Source organism: Anopheles bellator, chromosome 2 (genome assembly GCF_943735745.2).
Source record: "Anopheles bellator chromosome 2, idAnoBellAS_SP24_06.2, whole genome shotgun sequence".
Lineage (NCBI taxonomy): Eukaryota > Metazoa > Arthropoda > Insecta > Diptera > Culicidae > Anopheles > Anopheles bellator.
In genome coordinates, this window is record NC_071286.1 from 75,312,500 (window position 1) to 75,328,201 (window position 15,702).

At 49.7% G+C, this 15,702-nt stretch overlaps 1 protein-coding gene across 1 annotated transcript in view; it reads left to right on the top strand.

Moving 5' to 3' along the window:
• Positions 1 to 15,702, top strand: part of LOC131211314 (mitogen-activated protein kinase 1) — a 39,555-nt gene that overhangs the window by 15,773 nt on the left and 8,080 nt on the right. Inside the window, exon 3 of the mRNA XM_058204732.1 lies at positions 12,517 to 12,643. Within this exon, the coding sequence (XP_058060715.1) occupies positions 12,517 to 12,643 (127 nt within the window). The remainder of the gene's footprint in view (positions 1 to 12,516; positions 12,644 to 15,702) is intronic.

The window sequence follows — 15,702 nt, forward strand, 5'->3', positions numbered from 1 at the left end:
CAGTTCCGCTTTTGTGGTCCACGGGACGGGTCAGAATGAGTTTTTCCACGAAGCCACCCTCCCGTGCTGATATCTGTTGCTTTGTTGCACGGTGAAGTAAATGTTGCCGATACGGAAGAAAACCGTCCGTAAGCCTCTTACGGGATGGTTGTTGATTGATACAAGCGAAAAGCTTCTTTTGCGCTGTGCTGCTTTACACCCAGCGATTGGCACAACGCCACGTTCCACATCGAGCGTCCTGCGATGCGTCCCTGTTCCGTTCCAGTTACGGAGAAAAGGTGTGTCCCGGAGGCCAGGAGTTTTCAGTGCATTTTCTGTAAGCTCGTCTCACTGTACGTTTTTGCGGTTTTTTTTCTCGATCAAACTACGCAATGAAGACATTTTTCTGCATTCCTAGTGCCCTGATGATGTTTAAATATTTTACCTAATGGACGCCAATGGACTAAAATGCAAAGTAGCCGTTCCTCCTTTTTGAAGCAAATCGGAAGGATGGAAAAAGAAGGTCGCTTCAACGGTGAATGAAGGGTGCAAATTGGCTACTGTCGCGGTGTCCAACCATCGTTGGCTGACGTCAGCCGTTCGTTTGCAGCAGTCCAGCACACCAAACCTTTAGCATTGAATGGCAATGCGACATCCGATCATTCATAAATCTTCGCCGTAGCCCCGAGCGGAATTGGAATCGGCCATACTTCCGCCTTCGAGTGGAGCGTGGTCTCTCGCTCACCCACCACGGCGCAAAGGGACACAATTTGCACGCGCCAGACTAGCTTCCAGGGGGAGAGACGGTCGGGGAGCGAGCAATTGAATCGTATTTCTTATGCAACACTCGTCCTCCCCGTGGCCGTGGATCGTTCAGCATTATTTTGGCTTGCTCGGTGTCTCTCTCTTTCTATCTCTCTCTCTCTCTCTTTCGAATGCACATTGGCTGCACGGTGCATTAGGTGCATACCGATACAGCTGGCCTGTTGGTGCCTCGTGCCTCGAAAATATTCCATCCCGAAATTGTGCATTCTAGACCATCTTTGGCGTCTGATTTACGGTGCATGCCCGGCCGCCTGGCCACCGTTGCATAACTGTGCCGAATGGCGTGAATAATTACACCCTCATTATACTGCACTTGAACGACGAATCGTCATACCCGTGGGCTGCACTTCATTATGGAACGCGGTATTTTGGTATTTCGATGATTCCGCTACACGGGGACGACGTGAGGCTTGATTGAAATGCATACCATCTGTGTGTCCAGTTTTAAAAAGCTCTCACTTTGGGGCCGCTCTAGGACATATTGCTGCACTCAGAAGAGGAAGTGTCCCATTTCTTCTCGATGCTAACCCCGTCCAGTGTGAAACGCGTCAACCAAGCCCTACCGAAGCGCTCTTCGCGCGCCATGCTCATTACGGCTGTTCCATATTTAATGAGTTTTCCTATTTTGCCCATAGGTGTGGTAATGCAGTGCCGGCCCTCACGGGGCGCATTGCCAGACACACCGAGGGTTTACATTTAAATGACCGGAGAGCATATATCCCGAGTACGGTGCCTGTGCCTTCAGCTGAAAGAGCTGTGTAGCGGATGCAACGACGCGGCCCGGTTCGGTAATGGCCGTAGGATGCAAATTGACCTTACCAGAGGCTGGCACCCCGCAGGAACCCCCCTTGTCTCAACGTTCCATCGTTTTGCCGCTTGCTTTCTTTTTCCACTGAATATTAAACTAATTTATAAGTCATGTTGCGTTGAATATTTACCACACCACAGCCCAGCATAGACGGGGGGCTGGGGCGCTTTGATGATCCTTCCATTGCCAGCGTTTGAATAATTTGGCCCCAATTTGAATTTATTTGAACCAATGGCTGTTTGGATGCAGTGTGTTATGCTTGATCCTGTTTGATGAAGCTCTAGTGCCGGCACTTCAGATCGTTTCGGGCACATGTTACCGATTCACGTAAATGGTTTTACTTGCTAATCTTGTTGATCATTTACTTCGTTCCTAATCAAAAGTGGAATTTTGGAAATAAAAACCTACTTACGATGAGTATCGAACACCCGACGAAGATCTGCGCCGATAATTATAAAAGTTTAAGGTAAATTAAATGAATGCGTAAATTATTCCTCACGTTCGCGTTATGATTCCACAATGACTACTACGTGCGGCGTTTTGGGGATGACTTTGACTTTTATGTTCGATGCATGATTTGACATACCATTGGCGTTCAGAAATTGACGTTTCGGACACAATTTGACACTTCTATAAATATGGTATAAAGCCTGCGAGGTGGAAAAAAATCCTTTATTGTACCACAAAGCAATCCGTAGTCAGAAGGCTCAGATCTGACGTGTTTCGACAGCACATTTTTTGCATCGTTTGATGAATCCTCGTTCAATGAATTTTGTTTTGATACCTTCAGATCGTTTGATGTTTGATCGTTTGGTGTCAGATTTAATTTTTAAAATTTACATAGCACTATTTCGGGTCAGCAGTTGTATTGGGTCGGGTCGGCAGATGAATAATAAAAAGAATAATCAATGCGAGCATTTAAATTAAGCCCATAATCGTGTGCGAATAAACAAACAAACCGGACTTAACTATTATTAAACACGTTCGGAAATGGCGCACCGAGGCTTTAATAAAGTGGTCGACGGATGTGTGCTCTAATTGACAATAAATTGTTCGTGGAGATGGATTATGGACAGCTTTCTGGGTGTTTTTTAAAATTTTTTTTGCATTGTCTGTTTTGAGTTGAACCTTGATCGGGCAAACGGTTAATATCCGATGTATTCGTTACCAAAGTCATTCTTTGAAATCGAAATTTGAAAATTGAAATTCGCTTTGTTTATGTTTATTTTTCACCGAAAGCTAGAATCGATGTATCGAAATCAATTTTGAAGTCAGCTACAATTATGATCTCGTAACGAAAAGACGATCCTCGGAGATGGTAATCACACTCCTCTTCTCGATAATGGCATTTTCTTCTCCTGTCTGACCCCGAGAGCCCTGCATGTCATCGCTTTTGGCGGAAGCATGACGGCCGCTGGTGCAACCACCCCCCAAAGGCTGATCGAATATTTTCTACAGCGATGGCTCCAAATTAAATTTATACACCACCATACGGGAATGGCGGCTCACCGTTCCACCAGCCCAGAGTAAGGATTGAAGTTCACACCAGCCGACAGAGAGACAGAGAGTGAGAGAGAGAGAGTGACGAAAGAAGGAGATTTAATAAAACATGGCGCCGCTTTACGCCACCACCAGTCTTATGCTGGTCGGTGTATGACGCTTTTTTCTAATTCCATTTGTTGGTTCAATTTGTGATGATGGTGTGTCCTGTGTTGCGGCGCTGAACATCTGCCGCCCAGGATCAATACAGTGAACTGCTCTGGTGTGTGTTCTTCGTGGCCCCGAGAGCCCCCGAGGTTCAAATATCGCTCTGGGTGGGACTGCTGTGTGTGCCCTCTTGCTGTCGTGGTGGCTCTCCTCTGGGGTAATGTGATGCCATTCCAGGCCCAACCCCCGGAATCCGGGCTGTAGACGGCACACAGCGGATGTGTGGAGGAGATCGAATTTAATCCGTTTATGGGCCGCTGTTTGCGGTGACACACTGCATCGGCCGGCGCCACAGATGGTCGATCCTCGGGGTGGCCGAATGTGAGCACGTCCGAAGCAACAAGCGAGCCCCGGAGTGAGCCGAATACAAACACCGAGCCGGGCGTGCGTGGTTTCTCTTGCTGCGAGCATCTGTCAGGAACGGTGGCCAACGTAAAAAAAAAGTACAACGAAGCCAGACAAGAAGGATGCCCCATCGGACAGGGCACGTACGGGACGTTCGGATCCATGTTGGCTCACGATTTATGCCTCCATCAACCGGCGGGTCACGGCGCTGCGCCTTGCCGCACTGTCTGTCCGCAGTTAACACCACTGCACGGGCTGGAACATAGGCTGGACCAACGTACGGCGAAGATCCGATTCGTCTTTTTCTCATTTTCCCTGCAGTTTAAAAATGTCAAATCTGTTCCAGTTGAGCCGCCCAGTATCGCTGAGTGTTCAACATTTTAATATGCATTGCATTTTCGATTTAATTCAGCCGGTTTTCCATGATGGCCACCTCCGCCATGCTCCGAGATGAGATTGGCAACAATGAAAAGAAGTAATCCGGAAAGATCTCTGCTCCCTGCTCAGATGGGTTGGATTCCCGGGATGTGTACAGCATTTCCGGGGTGCTTCCTTGTCCACCCCAACTGCTGCACGGCCTCCACAGAACGCAGACCCCCCGGGGGAATATTATCCTTTCCCGAGCTCCGATTCTGGTGCACCGCCATCTTTTCGGGCAAATCCTTTTCCAATCACGTACCAAATCTTGGCCCTCGCTCAGGGCTTCACTCTCCGTGCGGCGGTGAAATTGCACTTTCCCGTGCCAATCCCGAACCGCCGGTTGCCATCGTTATCGGTCGGTCTCGGCGTCGTCGCGAACGGTTACGGATCGGTTTCTCAACCCGCCAGTGGGAAAACCGCAACCACCGCAACAGATTTTCATCAAAATCTATTTGCCCCGTACGCCGCGGAACCAAAACCGACAAAGGCGAAATTCGACTCCACGCTCCGCGGTTTCATTTTAAAGGTACAATAAAAAAACACGTTCACCGAAGCAATGGCGCCCGGGAAAGAAATCGTTTGACTTAATAAACGACGTGGCACCCAGAAATCTGTGGTGCAATTATTTCTATTTTTTCGGTTTCCAGAAACGACCCTTCAGCGAAAGCGAGCCCATTTCATGCCGTATGGGGCCGGAGCCAGTGCGGAGTTGCATATAAATTTGTGTCGTGAGGGCGTAGGAAAAAGGTCCTGCGAGGTCCGCCAACAACCCAACAGGAACAATGCCACAGTGTACTGTGGATGTCGGTCGGGCACACAGGGTCAGGTTAAAGGCCCACCACGCACACGAGTGGAGGGTAAACTCTGAAAGCTCTCGAGGTGTGGCCGCTCCTGCCTACCTTGTTGTAACGCGAGAGTGCAAAACGGCGCGTTTCGGAGCATCAAGAAGTACAGTGGCACACGAGAAGAGGGCAAGGTGCTTGGGCGCGTGCCTCATAAGATATTAATTACAGCGGAATTGAGATTCACGTTTCACGGGCTGGGCCTCTCCGGGTTTCGTAGAACACTCGCGCTGCCAGTCCAGGGCTTGGCAACCCTCACGAGCCCTCTCGTTAGCCCCGTCCACCTGTCGCCACTTGACGTTTTCGCGGAACAATCTCTCTCGCGGCCATGACACCCCCCCGTCGCCCTGGGTGGGGCTCAGTTTATAAAAATTCAAAAATTGTCTCAATTTGCTCTTCGGTTAATGGATATTTGAGGAGTGGCGCGCGGCGCAAATGGTATCCTTTTCGCGTTTGGGGCCACCGGGGGGTTCCCTGGTGGTGGCCGACCGGCCGGCTTGGTGGGTGTCGAAATTGATATTTTCATCATTTGCCTGCCATGGCCCACCGGGCGGCTTTCCTCGTTTGGTGGGTGTGTTATTCGAGCCTCCATTTTTCGTTTTGGCCGGTTGGCCGACAGGCAATTCAATTAAGTCCATTCGGAGTGCCGCGCCGGATCGGCGTGGAACACACGTTTTCCTATGCAAATGGTATTATCGTAAACCTATTTGCTGCCTGCCCGTGACGGCGCAGTGGCCGTCCGTAGTCCCTGGTGGAAGAATGGGAAGGAAGTTCTTGTTTTGCGGAACAGACATGCGCCGCTGAATAATGATCTCTGGTTCCCGAATACTTTCCATCATATTCAACCATTTTGAGTTTGCTTCGAATAAATTGCTATTCGGATGATCCCGAGACCGGCGGAGGCTGTCTTGGAGGCCGTGGAGTACGTGTCTGATCGATCAGCCCAAGCCCCCATCACTGGTTGAAATGTGAGGCACGTGGTAGGATAATATCCAATGAACAGCGCACACTTTACCGTTTAATTGGCCGTCCTTGCGTCAACACATGGCGACGATGGCGCCTTTTTGATGGTTCATTTTGATCGATTGTTGTCGATTGCCTTTTGGACGGAATGGCCTCGCCTTTTTCATTCCCCAGGCATCGATACTAAACCGATAAACTGATAGTTGTATAAAACTGGAAAAAATCATCGATTGATCACAGAAGCCACAAGTATAGCTCCCTCGGCTTCGGTGGTAGGTGTAGTTTCTCGAAATAAAACACTGCAGTTCCCTATTAAATCCTGCGCCCTACATTTTTCCTCGATTGCAACAGATTGCATATTCGGCTGTGTCAGTCCAACGCATTGTGCGCTTTGTTACAAACGATATAAACAGAGTATTTATGAGTCGCATATTCATGCTCCATAAAGTTTAATGCGTTCCACACTGCATCACACTATTGGTGCATCATAAATTGGCTCCAACGTATGGCACGGTTCGGCTTCACGTTTTGCATCGTTTCGCGCACGGCGAGCTTATAATGTGTTGCAAAATATTAAAAGCGTCCGTTTTTTTCGCAATAAATTGGTTTTAAACTGTCATTTATTGGGTGCGCGCGAATCGCGCTCCGTTCGAAACTCGTGCCCAAATGACACATACTGCATAATGTGATCGGATGGTAGCATCGAAAAAAAGAATACATTGCTTATTTTTTGCTTGGGGGGGCCCCGATTCTTTGTGGAACGAAAAGTTTCGCAGTTCGCAAAGAAACATTAGCCCGGTGGAAGATAAAAAGACGCGCGCGTGTGAGCCCCATGAAAGACAAAGAGTTTTAAGCCCTCGGCATTAGCGGCGTCTGGCCCTGCGCTGTGTGCTTTGCCATGGTGAATTGACGAAAACTTTGGCGGCCCCAGATTCCCGTCAAGCAGCAGCATCCTAATGGGAGGGGCCGAGGACCCCGTGCCCAACTCATCATCACACGACGCCGGCCTCTATTGTGTGTTCCATCATCCATTCATCCATCCGTCCCGGGTCGGGATGGGCTCTATACGTAGGGCGTTCGTTCGATCGCGCCATCCCGTGACTTCAATGCCTGTACAGCATAAGTACACCGGCGCGAAGGATCGATTGATGAATTGTGGCCACGCCATCATCATGATGCGGCCTTCGTCGAGCATTAGCGAACCGCTGTTTACCGTACCGAATGCCGGTATCATTCGTTATCGTATCGTATAAGAGCAGAGGCTAAGCGGGTTGTGAAGCCGGCTCGTCTTTTATGGTTCTTTGTTATCAATGTTTTCCCTCTCAGTGGTGCGGAGCCCGCGCGGCTTTCATGCATTATTTTGGTGAACGGAAAAATTAGGCACTAAATCGATAATGTGTGGCCGTGTGTGCCAGTCGGGGCCGGTCGGGAAAAGTGGATAAAAGCGTGAGATTAACCATCGTCGTTTACGTTCTGCCGCAGACACACGGGACGCTCTGTTCACTATCATGTGTTTCATCCAATGAAGCTTGTTTTTATGGTAACATATGGATTAGGTTCGCTGCTCAGAATCAAATAAAATTCGGAAAAGGGAGCATGAGATGAGAAAATGAAAACGGTAATTGTTTTGAACGCTCATCGCACGATAGGAATATATTTAATTCAGAAAGTGCTCGCTCTGCTCATCGATTTAGAATCAATCTTCTATAGGTACTGCGCTGCCCAGTAGCGTATCCAAACTTGCCACTTAAGTCTTGTAAAAGCTTTACATTGATCTAATTTTATTTTATTGGATCACCTTTTAATATTGAACTGTTGATTGGGGTCGGATTGGAAGGTAGTGGTACACCATGAAATGCTGATGGTTGTTTCTAAGGGCATCACAAACACAATTGAATGGCTTGTAAAAAGTAACGAAGGTCTGTCATTTATCAAAAGCGTTGGATATAATTACGCCTGAGTTATTCGATTTGCCTTGGCGCTCTGTTGACTTCGACGCTTGAAATTGAATTCTTTTCACTTCTGTTGAATAGTTAGCGTCCACTTGTTATCGGTGCTTCACTCATTCATCGATCGATCGTCCATTGCCATGAGGCACTCCGAGAGCCACATTGCAAATGAATCTAATTGCATGACCTCGGTCCGCCGTGAAAATGGAGCAGCACCGACAGCGAAAAGCCAAGGAATGCTGGTGGTCCTTCAGCCGTTGCTGGTCACATATTAGCTTTTAATTTGTTCCACTCTATAAACTTTGATTACATCCCGACGATGGCCCGCCCGCTGGTCCGCCGCTGCTCTTGACAGCATCACCAGTACCCGGCACCCAGCATGGAAGCCTCCGCCGGCCACGCTTCAGTTTCTACGTATTTTTCTCTGGTTCGCGGTGCACTTCGCCCGGACAGCGCGCTCGGTACCGATTAGTTTGTGCTCGATTCGTATTCCAATATTTGATTGATGTGTCCTCTTTAGTCCCACTGGGGGGGGGAGACGATTGTCGCCCGGTCAGGCGATGTCCTGGCACCTTTTTTCGGAATTGCCATCAGACCGTATCGCCGGCACTTGAAAAAGGTAGCCCCTGACGAGGACGAGGCCAAGCCTGCAAAGTGATCCCCGGATGCCGGCGCATGCGCTCACCCAACATTCATCGTCCTCCAACAACGGGGTGGTGTGTCTTTGGAACAGTCCGCATTAACAGCGGAACCAGACCAAGCAACAGCAAGCGAGCATCGTCCGTCGAGCATATCCCCGCGGCCAATAATTCTTGATGAATTTTTCGCATTTCTCCAGAGGGGCCGCCCGCAGCGAGCTTGGACGGACGGCCGCGCACGGACTTTAATGTTTAATGGTACAGAGATGCGGAAACGCTTTCCGAAGCATCGGGAAGCACTGCTTTATGAGACCACCTTTGGCCGTTGCCGTCGTCGTCGTCGGTCCGGTAGTGGAAAGTAGAGCTTCCAGAGAGTTGTGACCAGAGCAACAGGTACAACGCCATCCGCCGTCCATTAGGGGCGTGGCGTGTGATGTGACCTTATTATCGCCCCTGTGATTATTACGGCGAAAAGCACTTTAGCTATGGGCCACGTGTGACGCGATGCTTTAAATCCCGCATGTAATCCCGAATGTGAAGCAACATGCGTGCCCGATACACAAGACTTGCAACGCAGCGCAGATTTATGAGGGGCCTATCAAAATCTGTCTTAGCTTTTATCGGGGCGCGCTGTTTAGCGTTAAACCCGGACGCGGCATTGGGATGGACGAGGTGTTATGATTTACATTTTTTGCTGTTGAATTTTATGCTTTTAGAGTTAACATCCGAATGGGGCCCTCCATCTGCTATCCATATGTGTAACCAAATTTTGAACCTACAAGGCAGCTAGCTTGGTGGTGCTTAAATTTGGTTTGCGTGCGAAACTGTCCGTAAACCCCGTTCTGATCGGTGGTTAACAGTGTGTTTCTAGTGCGCCTTGCCATTGTCGAAAACAAACATACGGACCTTTCCATCGTGTTTTGTTCCCTTCGACGGCCTTACGACTGGGGGCCACGTCACGGGTAGGCAAAGTTGTGTAAAGTTAGTGTTTATGTTATCGTTAACGAATCTGCTAACGAAAAGATTCCCCGAAGACCGCAGCTCGCTCTCCTTGCTTCCGAGAAGACAGAAAAGATGGCTTCGGCTTTTGGGGAATATCGCGAAACACGTACCACTACCGTGGACGCAACGTGCCTGTCCCTTGGCACGCAGTAAATATAAGAAGCCAACCAGCCAACAACCCGCGGCTGGGGTTGCTTTTGCTGGTAAAAAAAGCATCCTCCGAAACGTGGCGCTCGTCCATTCGCAAAAAGGGCCCCGCTTTTTGTTAAACTTTCCCCATCGGGGCACCGCCACCGAGAGACAAGGGACGGACACCGGGTTTCGGTCGGGCAAAACTTTCGCTTCGCACAGGAAAATCAATTTCCAACATTATCATCCGTCGAATGACTGACAACATTCACCATGCGCCACCAGGCGTCTCCATCGCGTCCCGTTTTTCCATTCGCTGTCGGAAGTCGGACTTATGTTGAATAATTCAACGCTTGTGGCGCTTAGCTTCCGGATGCTGTGATCCGGATCGGAAAGGCTTCCAATTGCCCGTCCGGAACTGCATGCTTGTGTGTGCCCGAAAGCGTGTGAGATTTTTAATATGCTTCGGTTCCGATGATGGTGAACGTTTTCTTGTTTCGTTTCACGCAGCCTCCGGTGCCTGTTTTTCGTCACCGACACTCTCTCCGGGGGGCCCAAAATGAAATTACATCAGCGCACCACAGCAGCAACGAAAACAACAACAACAGCGGCAGTGAAGCGCCTTATTGGTGGGTCCATCCAGGAAGGAGCAAGGAACTTCCCATGCGTTCGTGCGTTTCATGTGGTTTTTCTTCCACGGCGCGATCAGTCGATCATTTCCGGTGCCAGGATGGCCCTTCAAGACGGCCGTTGTTTGCGAACAAAATGTTCGACGCATGTGTTGGTACCGCCACCCCATGAAAAGCTGGGCTGGTTTTCTTCAACCCTTCGGTTAACTATGTTAAAAAAAACCTCGCACGACGGGGCACGTTCGAGGCAACCAGAGTTGATGAAATGGACCTAAAATGATGCGGAACATAAATGTTTCTTTTAGGTGGTCCCCTCACCATTGTCGAGATTTATCATTCAACTGATCGCAAAAAGCTCATTTCCCCCAAATGTCCACTCTCTGTCTCGCTTCGCTCATCAATTTTCTTCGACACTTTTCCAATAACTGCCCCGCACACGAACTATCGGCGATGTGCCGGAACAGTCGCATGGCCGCATTGAACGAGAATCACATTTATTACGTCAATCATTTGCCGGGCGTGTGCGTTCCGGGAAGGGAGTCGGGTCCGGACGGTGAAGCCGAAATCATCTCGGATGCTTTGAACTTTTGTGGAACTCTCCCGGGAACATGTTCGCTTCACGGAGGAACCAGTGGGCCACCGTGGTGAGTTCCCGGAAACAGTGGAAGTTTCCGTCGAGCCGTCGTGTTGCCCAAATCACGGCTCACGTGGGGCTCATATAATTCAAAGCATGTACAAGAAATTGGTTGCCGAACTTGATTTTGCCTCCGAAATTAGTATTCGAAAGGAACTCGGCAAGGTGCTGCAACAGGAAGACCTATTATTTCCCTTCTCCGTCACTGATGGAAGGGGCTACGTCATCGTTAGCAGTGATCCTGCTGATCCTGCTTCTGTAAGACTCCGCTCATCTTCGGGTATTCATAATCGAGCCGAACGCGCGCCCCATTGGCGCCAGGCATTGCTGTGGTATGTGTTATGAATTATTTTTCCGCCTATAAATGGTGGCCATTTGGTGGTGGTCCGACCATTTCACCACGCCACGACAGGCGCCCGTCATTTATCATTTGATTACAACGGACGTGTGTCACAGGAGCGGTTGAATAAAATGGACATCCCCAACGGGCACGAGGACGGACGCCTTCCCGGTGTTTTTGATAAGGAGGAACTCTGTGCCCGCGCCCTGTTCACGGTTAACCGCACATCTCACTCACGGGGAGCAGTAGAATTGGATTGCATGATTTATCGTCAGCCAGCCGGGCAAATCGTTCCGAGCCATCGACACATCCATTCGCCCAGTGAGGAGGTTCCCTGGTCGGGCCAGGCCCCGTTTTTCCGGTTTAAGTGGCGAGCCCGGAAAACGTATGTAGAGACCCGTCGCGAACCGGGCTATATTTGCCCAACACTCGCTTTTGCAGGCTCTGAACCTCAGTTCCTGCTCGTTATTTCTGACACAAACACGGTTTAGGATCATTAGCAACGGACGCATAGCTAATTTGCCAGGAAGGCAGCGGACGTTGCTCTCGTTCTCGAGATAAGCGTTTTGTTTCGGTGTTTGGGGGCAAGAAACTTCATGGTTCACCGGGCCAGGGGTTTCTTCTCCCGGCCGCTACCTCACCACATTCTCATCCTCCCTCTGGCAAACTTGGTCCTTTCTATAAGCCGGGCTCCCTGTGGTGGTGTAGCTTCCGGGGTGCGAAGAAAAGGTGCCATTTTATCGTGCCGTAAGCGTGCACAAGTTTTTGGGACACGTTTTGGCGGACAAAGTTTCGACGACTCCCCGCGCCGATAGCAGCACACGTGCACACACGGCTAATAAGTTCTCGGGGTGGCCACGATGTGTCAGGAATGTGATGTGTTCCGGTTGTATTATAGATTTCGTGTGGGAAAGCTTTATTTTTAGCCGTCAACCAGCGGGAAGCGATATATTAAAACGGGTCGCTCTCTCTCTTTCCATTCACTAAACGAACTTTTCCCCGTCTTGTCCGCATGCGAAGCTTTATTCACGCCTTGAATGTCGTTTTTTCCCATTCTTATTCCAACAACTTGCAGTGTCCGTCTCCTCGGATCCCACGCAATCCGGTTGGGGCGGAGGCTGGGATGAAAGTATAATATCATGCTCGGCTCTCCCCCGAGGCGGAAAGTTAGCCGACTGATGAAAGCTTTGTTTTAAAACTATTCCGCATCAGTCTGTCTGTCAGCCCCAGCTCCATGTCTACCGACTTCCGCGCATGAGTTTCTCTTAACCGTCAGCCGTTTCTTTCTGCTTCCATTCATTCGCAGCTCCGCGGTGGACACCGTCACGAAGACCAAAGTTGCCATCAAAAAGATCTCGCCCTTCGAGCACCAGACCTACTGTCAGCGAACGCTGCGGGAGATCAAAATTCTCACCAGATTCAAACATGAAAACGTAAGTACTGGCGCCGAGCCGGAGCCGAGCTAGACAAGGGTCCGCCCCTAGCTCCTTGCTCAGACCGGCCGAAATTAAGAAGCCACAACACGTCGTCCGCCGATGCCCTGCCCCACAACATACAACGGAAGGAAGTGGTGATAAATTGCTTACTGATAGGGTTTCCGGCGTGTTTTCCGCGACCGCGAGGTTCCCACGTGGGCTCTGGGTCCCCGAGAGAAAAAGGTCTTTGAAAAGCGAAATGCGCGACCGAAGCATCAAAGGCGCGACGCAAAGGAGGTGTTAATGTGGGTCCGATGGTTCGATAATTGGAATAATTTGTCTCAGACGCGCTAGGCACTGTTTTAATTTTGACTTAATTTAAAACAATTAACAACATTTATTATTTTACGCCTTCGCAAGGGCACGTTATATTTGGGACCATGTCAAAGTCTGTTCGGTGATTGGTGCCCGATGGGAGTAGGCTTCAGTATGTTGCCAAGGCGACGTTCGACTCTTAGTAAACACAGTCGAATTGTCGAATTCGTCCGTAGTGCAGTTTTCCTAATTTAAAAATTACTGAAATAATTAAAGGAATACGCCATGCTTTTTCACTGAATCGGATTAAGGTCGGAAACGGTTTACCGAATGAAAATGTTGACCGAATAAGTGAAATTGACCATCAGTGCACGTATTGAAACGTATCGCAAATCGTGTTTTCACGGACGATAAGAAATTGATACAGAAAGTGAGTATTCATGGCAAACGCCAAACAAGGCAGTCTTTGATGCACCACCTATGAAATCCAAAAATGGCTTTGTAAAGTTGTTCAGCGATAAACCGAATTATTCTTAAAGCTGTCCGTAAAATGACAAAGAGTCAACTGATTGTAATTCTTCTAAGTATTGATTCGTTCCTCGAAGCGACCATTTGCTCAACAAGTAGTCACCGTGCTTAGTGAATAATGCCGCTTATTCGATCGCTTTCTGGTCGAGTTTAGTGTCAAAAAAATCCATCACACTTCAGGTGGCTGGCAGCAGCTCTGTTCGACCATGGCATGCTTTGAGACACGCCCCATCTCCAAAACATCATCAACCCTTCAAGCTGATGCCAGTGGAATGTTGACTTCTTGGGCTACCTCTTCAGCTGTGAAGAGAACCTTCAGTTGTGCCAAATCCTTCCGTTGTCCACTTGGTCGTAACTTTTAAACGAGTAATTCCTAAAACACATCCTTGACGAACAGATTTACTTCTTCGTAGGTACAATAAACGGCACATTTCATCACCAACACTGCTCCCTGATAGAAAGAGAACTTTAACACACCAAACAAGCGTATTGTCTGCCCGTAAACTGCCAGTTCAAAATGTCAAGTACTTGTCATACGTTTTCTGCTGCACAGCAGGCCCCCCGTTGTTAAACAGGTTGTTTACGTTCCATTTACGCGCAACTCGCCGAACCCTGAGATCTCGGGAAAGCGGCGTGTCCCAGGGACGCTCCTTCGCGACCCTTGTTTACATTTCGGGATTCTTTTTCCCGTTACGGTTGTTCTGGGGCAAGTCCGTGTCATGTCGGAAGCGGCAACAGAAGCGACACAGTTTGAAGTCCTTCCTATTTTTTTGTTGCGGCATTTTTCGGCGTGTGAAAGTGGGGAACCAAAATTGGGCTGACATTTACACAGCGCGCAATCGAGAAGCACTTGGATTGGTGTGCTGGACTTCTAGCTCAATGGTGCTGTTTAAAACACATCTCAAACATGACGATCGCGGGACGGCCGGGCACTGAGGCGCTCTAATTGACCGAATATCTTTTGCTGCTGGGGCTTTTGCTGCTCCTTTCGCTGCGCTCCTCGGGATAATGGTCGGCAGCCCATCCGTCAGCCAGCGACGTCTCGCGGGGGTTGGAGAAAAGAAAATCCGTTAATGGCGCGCGTTCGTGGTCCATCGGAGACGGTTCTGTTTTTCTTGGGCTTCACGCTAAGTTTGAATCAATTTCCGCATCTCGTGGTCCTTTTTGTGCGCCCCGAGGAAGCGACTTTCCGATTTTGAGGTTGTTTTTGTTGAGAACAGCAATCAATGTTGAGCATTTTTAGGTTGGAAAAATACCGTCACCTTGTGCATAAGTAGGACAAAATGAAACAACAAGAAAACACACAGCTCACTAAATCAGCACCCGTAGCCGCGCCCCATCGTATCCTCGTCACCGTCGGCATCTTGGGCCCCATCCGTGCCTGAGACTAATCAACCTAAAATCGTTCGTCCCTCGGCCTGTGTCACGTTTCCTCGACAAAGACATCTGCCATTGCGCTGTCACGAGCGCCGCGGTTTGGAGGTTCCAGTTCCTTCTTTTTTCACTCACTCCCCGTGCGCGTCTGGCCGAAAAAGAGAGAGAGAGAGAGAGAAAGGCGATGGCGGCATGCCCCACCATCTTCTTGGTCCGATTTCTGAGCCTCGCTCGTGTGCCTTTTTTACTGTTTTCAGCCGCCGGGGCGGTAAAAATGATAATATGTTTCCGGGAAAAGCAACACCCTACCGGCCGCGCCTGCCCGCAGGGTGCAGCCCCCTTCCTCTTGTGGCCCCGGAAGCTTGGAGACGCTTCTCCAGCCGTTTCCGACAGTTGTCCATCAAGTGACCGGCTCCGACCGGGGACCAGCGACCAACGGTCTCAAGCTTGTCACGAGATAAATGACATCGGACCACAGCCCTGCTCTAGATGCCCCCGAAGGGTGTTCGATCCATTCCGAGCTTTCCGTCCAGCACTGACCCGTGACGCGCCCGGTTTAAAATCGGGCAGCCGGGCGAAGTAAAAGTATGTTTCGGTGATTAAGTCTCTGGGCGAGGTACTCTTGAGATTTCGTCCGTAGCTCGACCGCAACCGGCCAACGACGTCGTCGTTATCGTCATCGTTCGGAGAAATGGTTTCTTCGAGCAGGCGCACACGGCGCCTTCCGAGGCAGTCAGTGCGACGGGCAGAGCCGGCCTCCAACAACCCCCCAGTGGGCCACCGGTGCTCCATTGTGTGTTATCTATAAAGGATTGTTGTTGGCGCTTGGCCTAAAACACACACACACAGACACACTCACA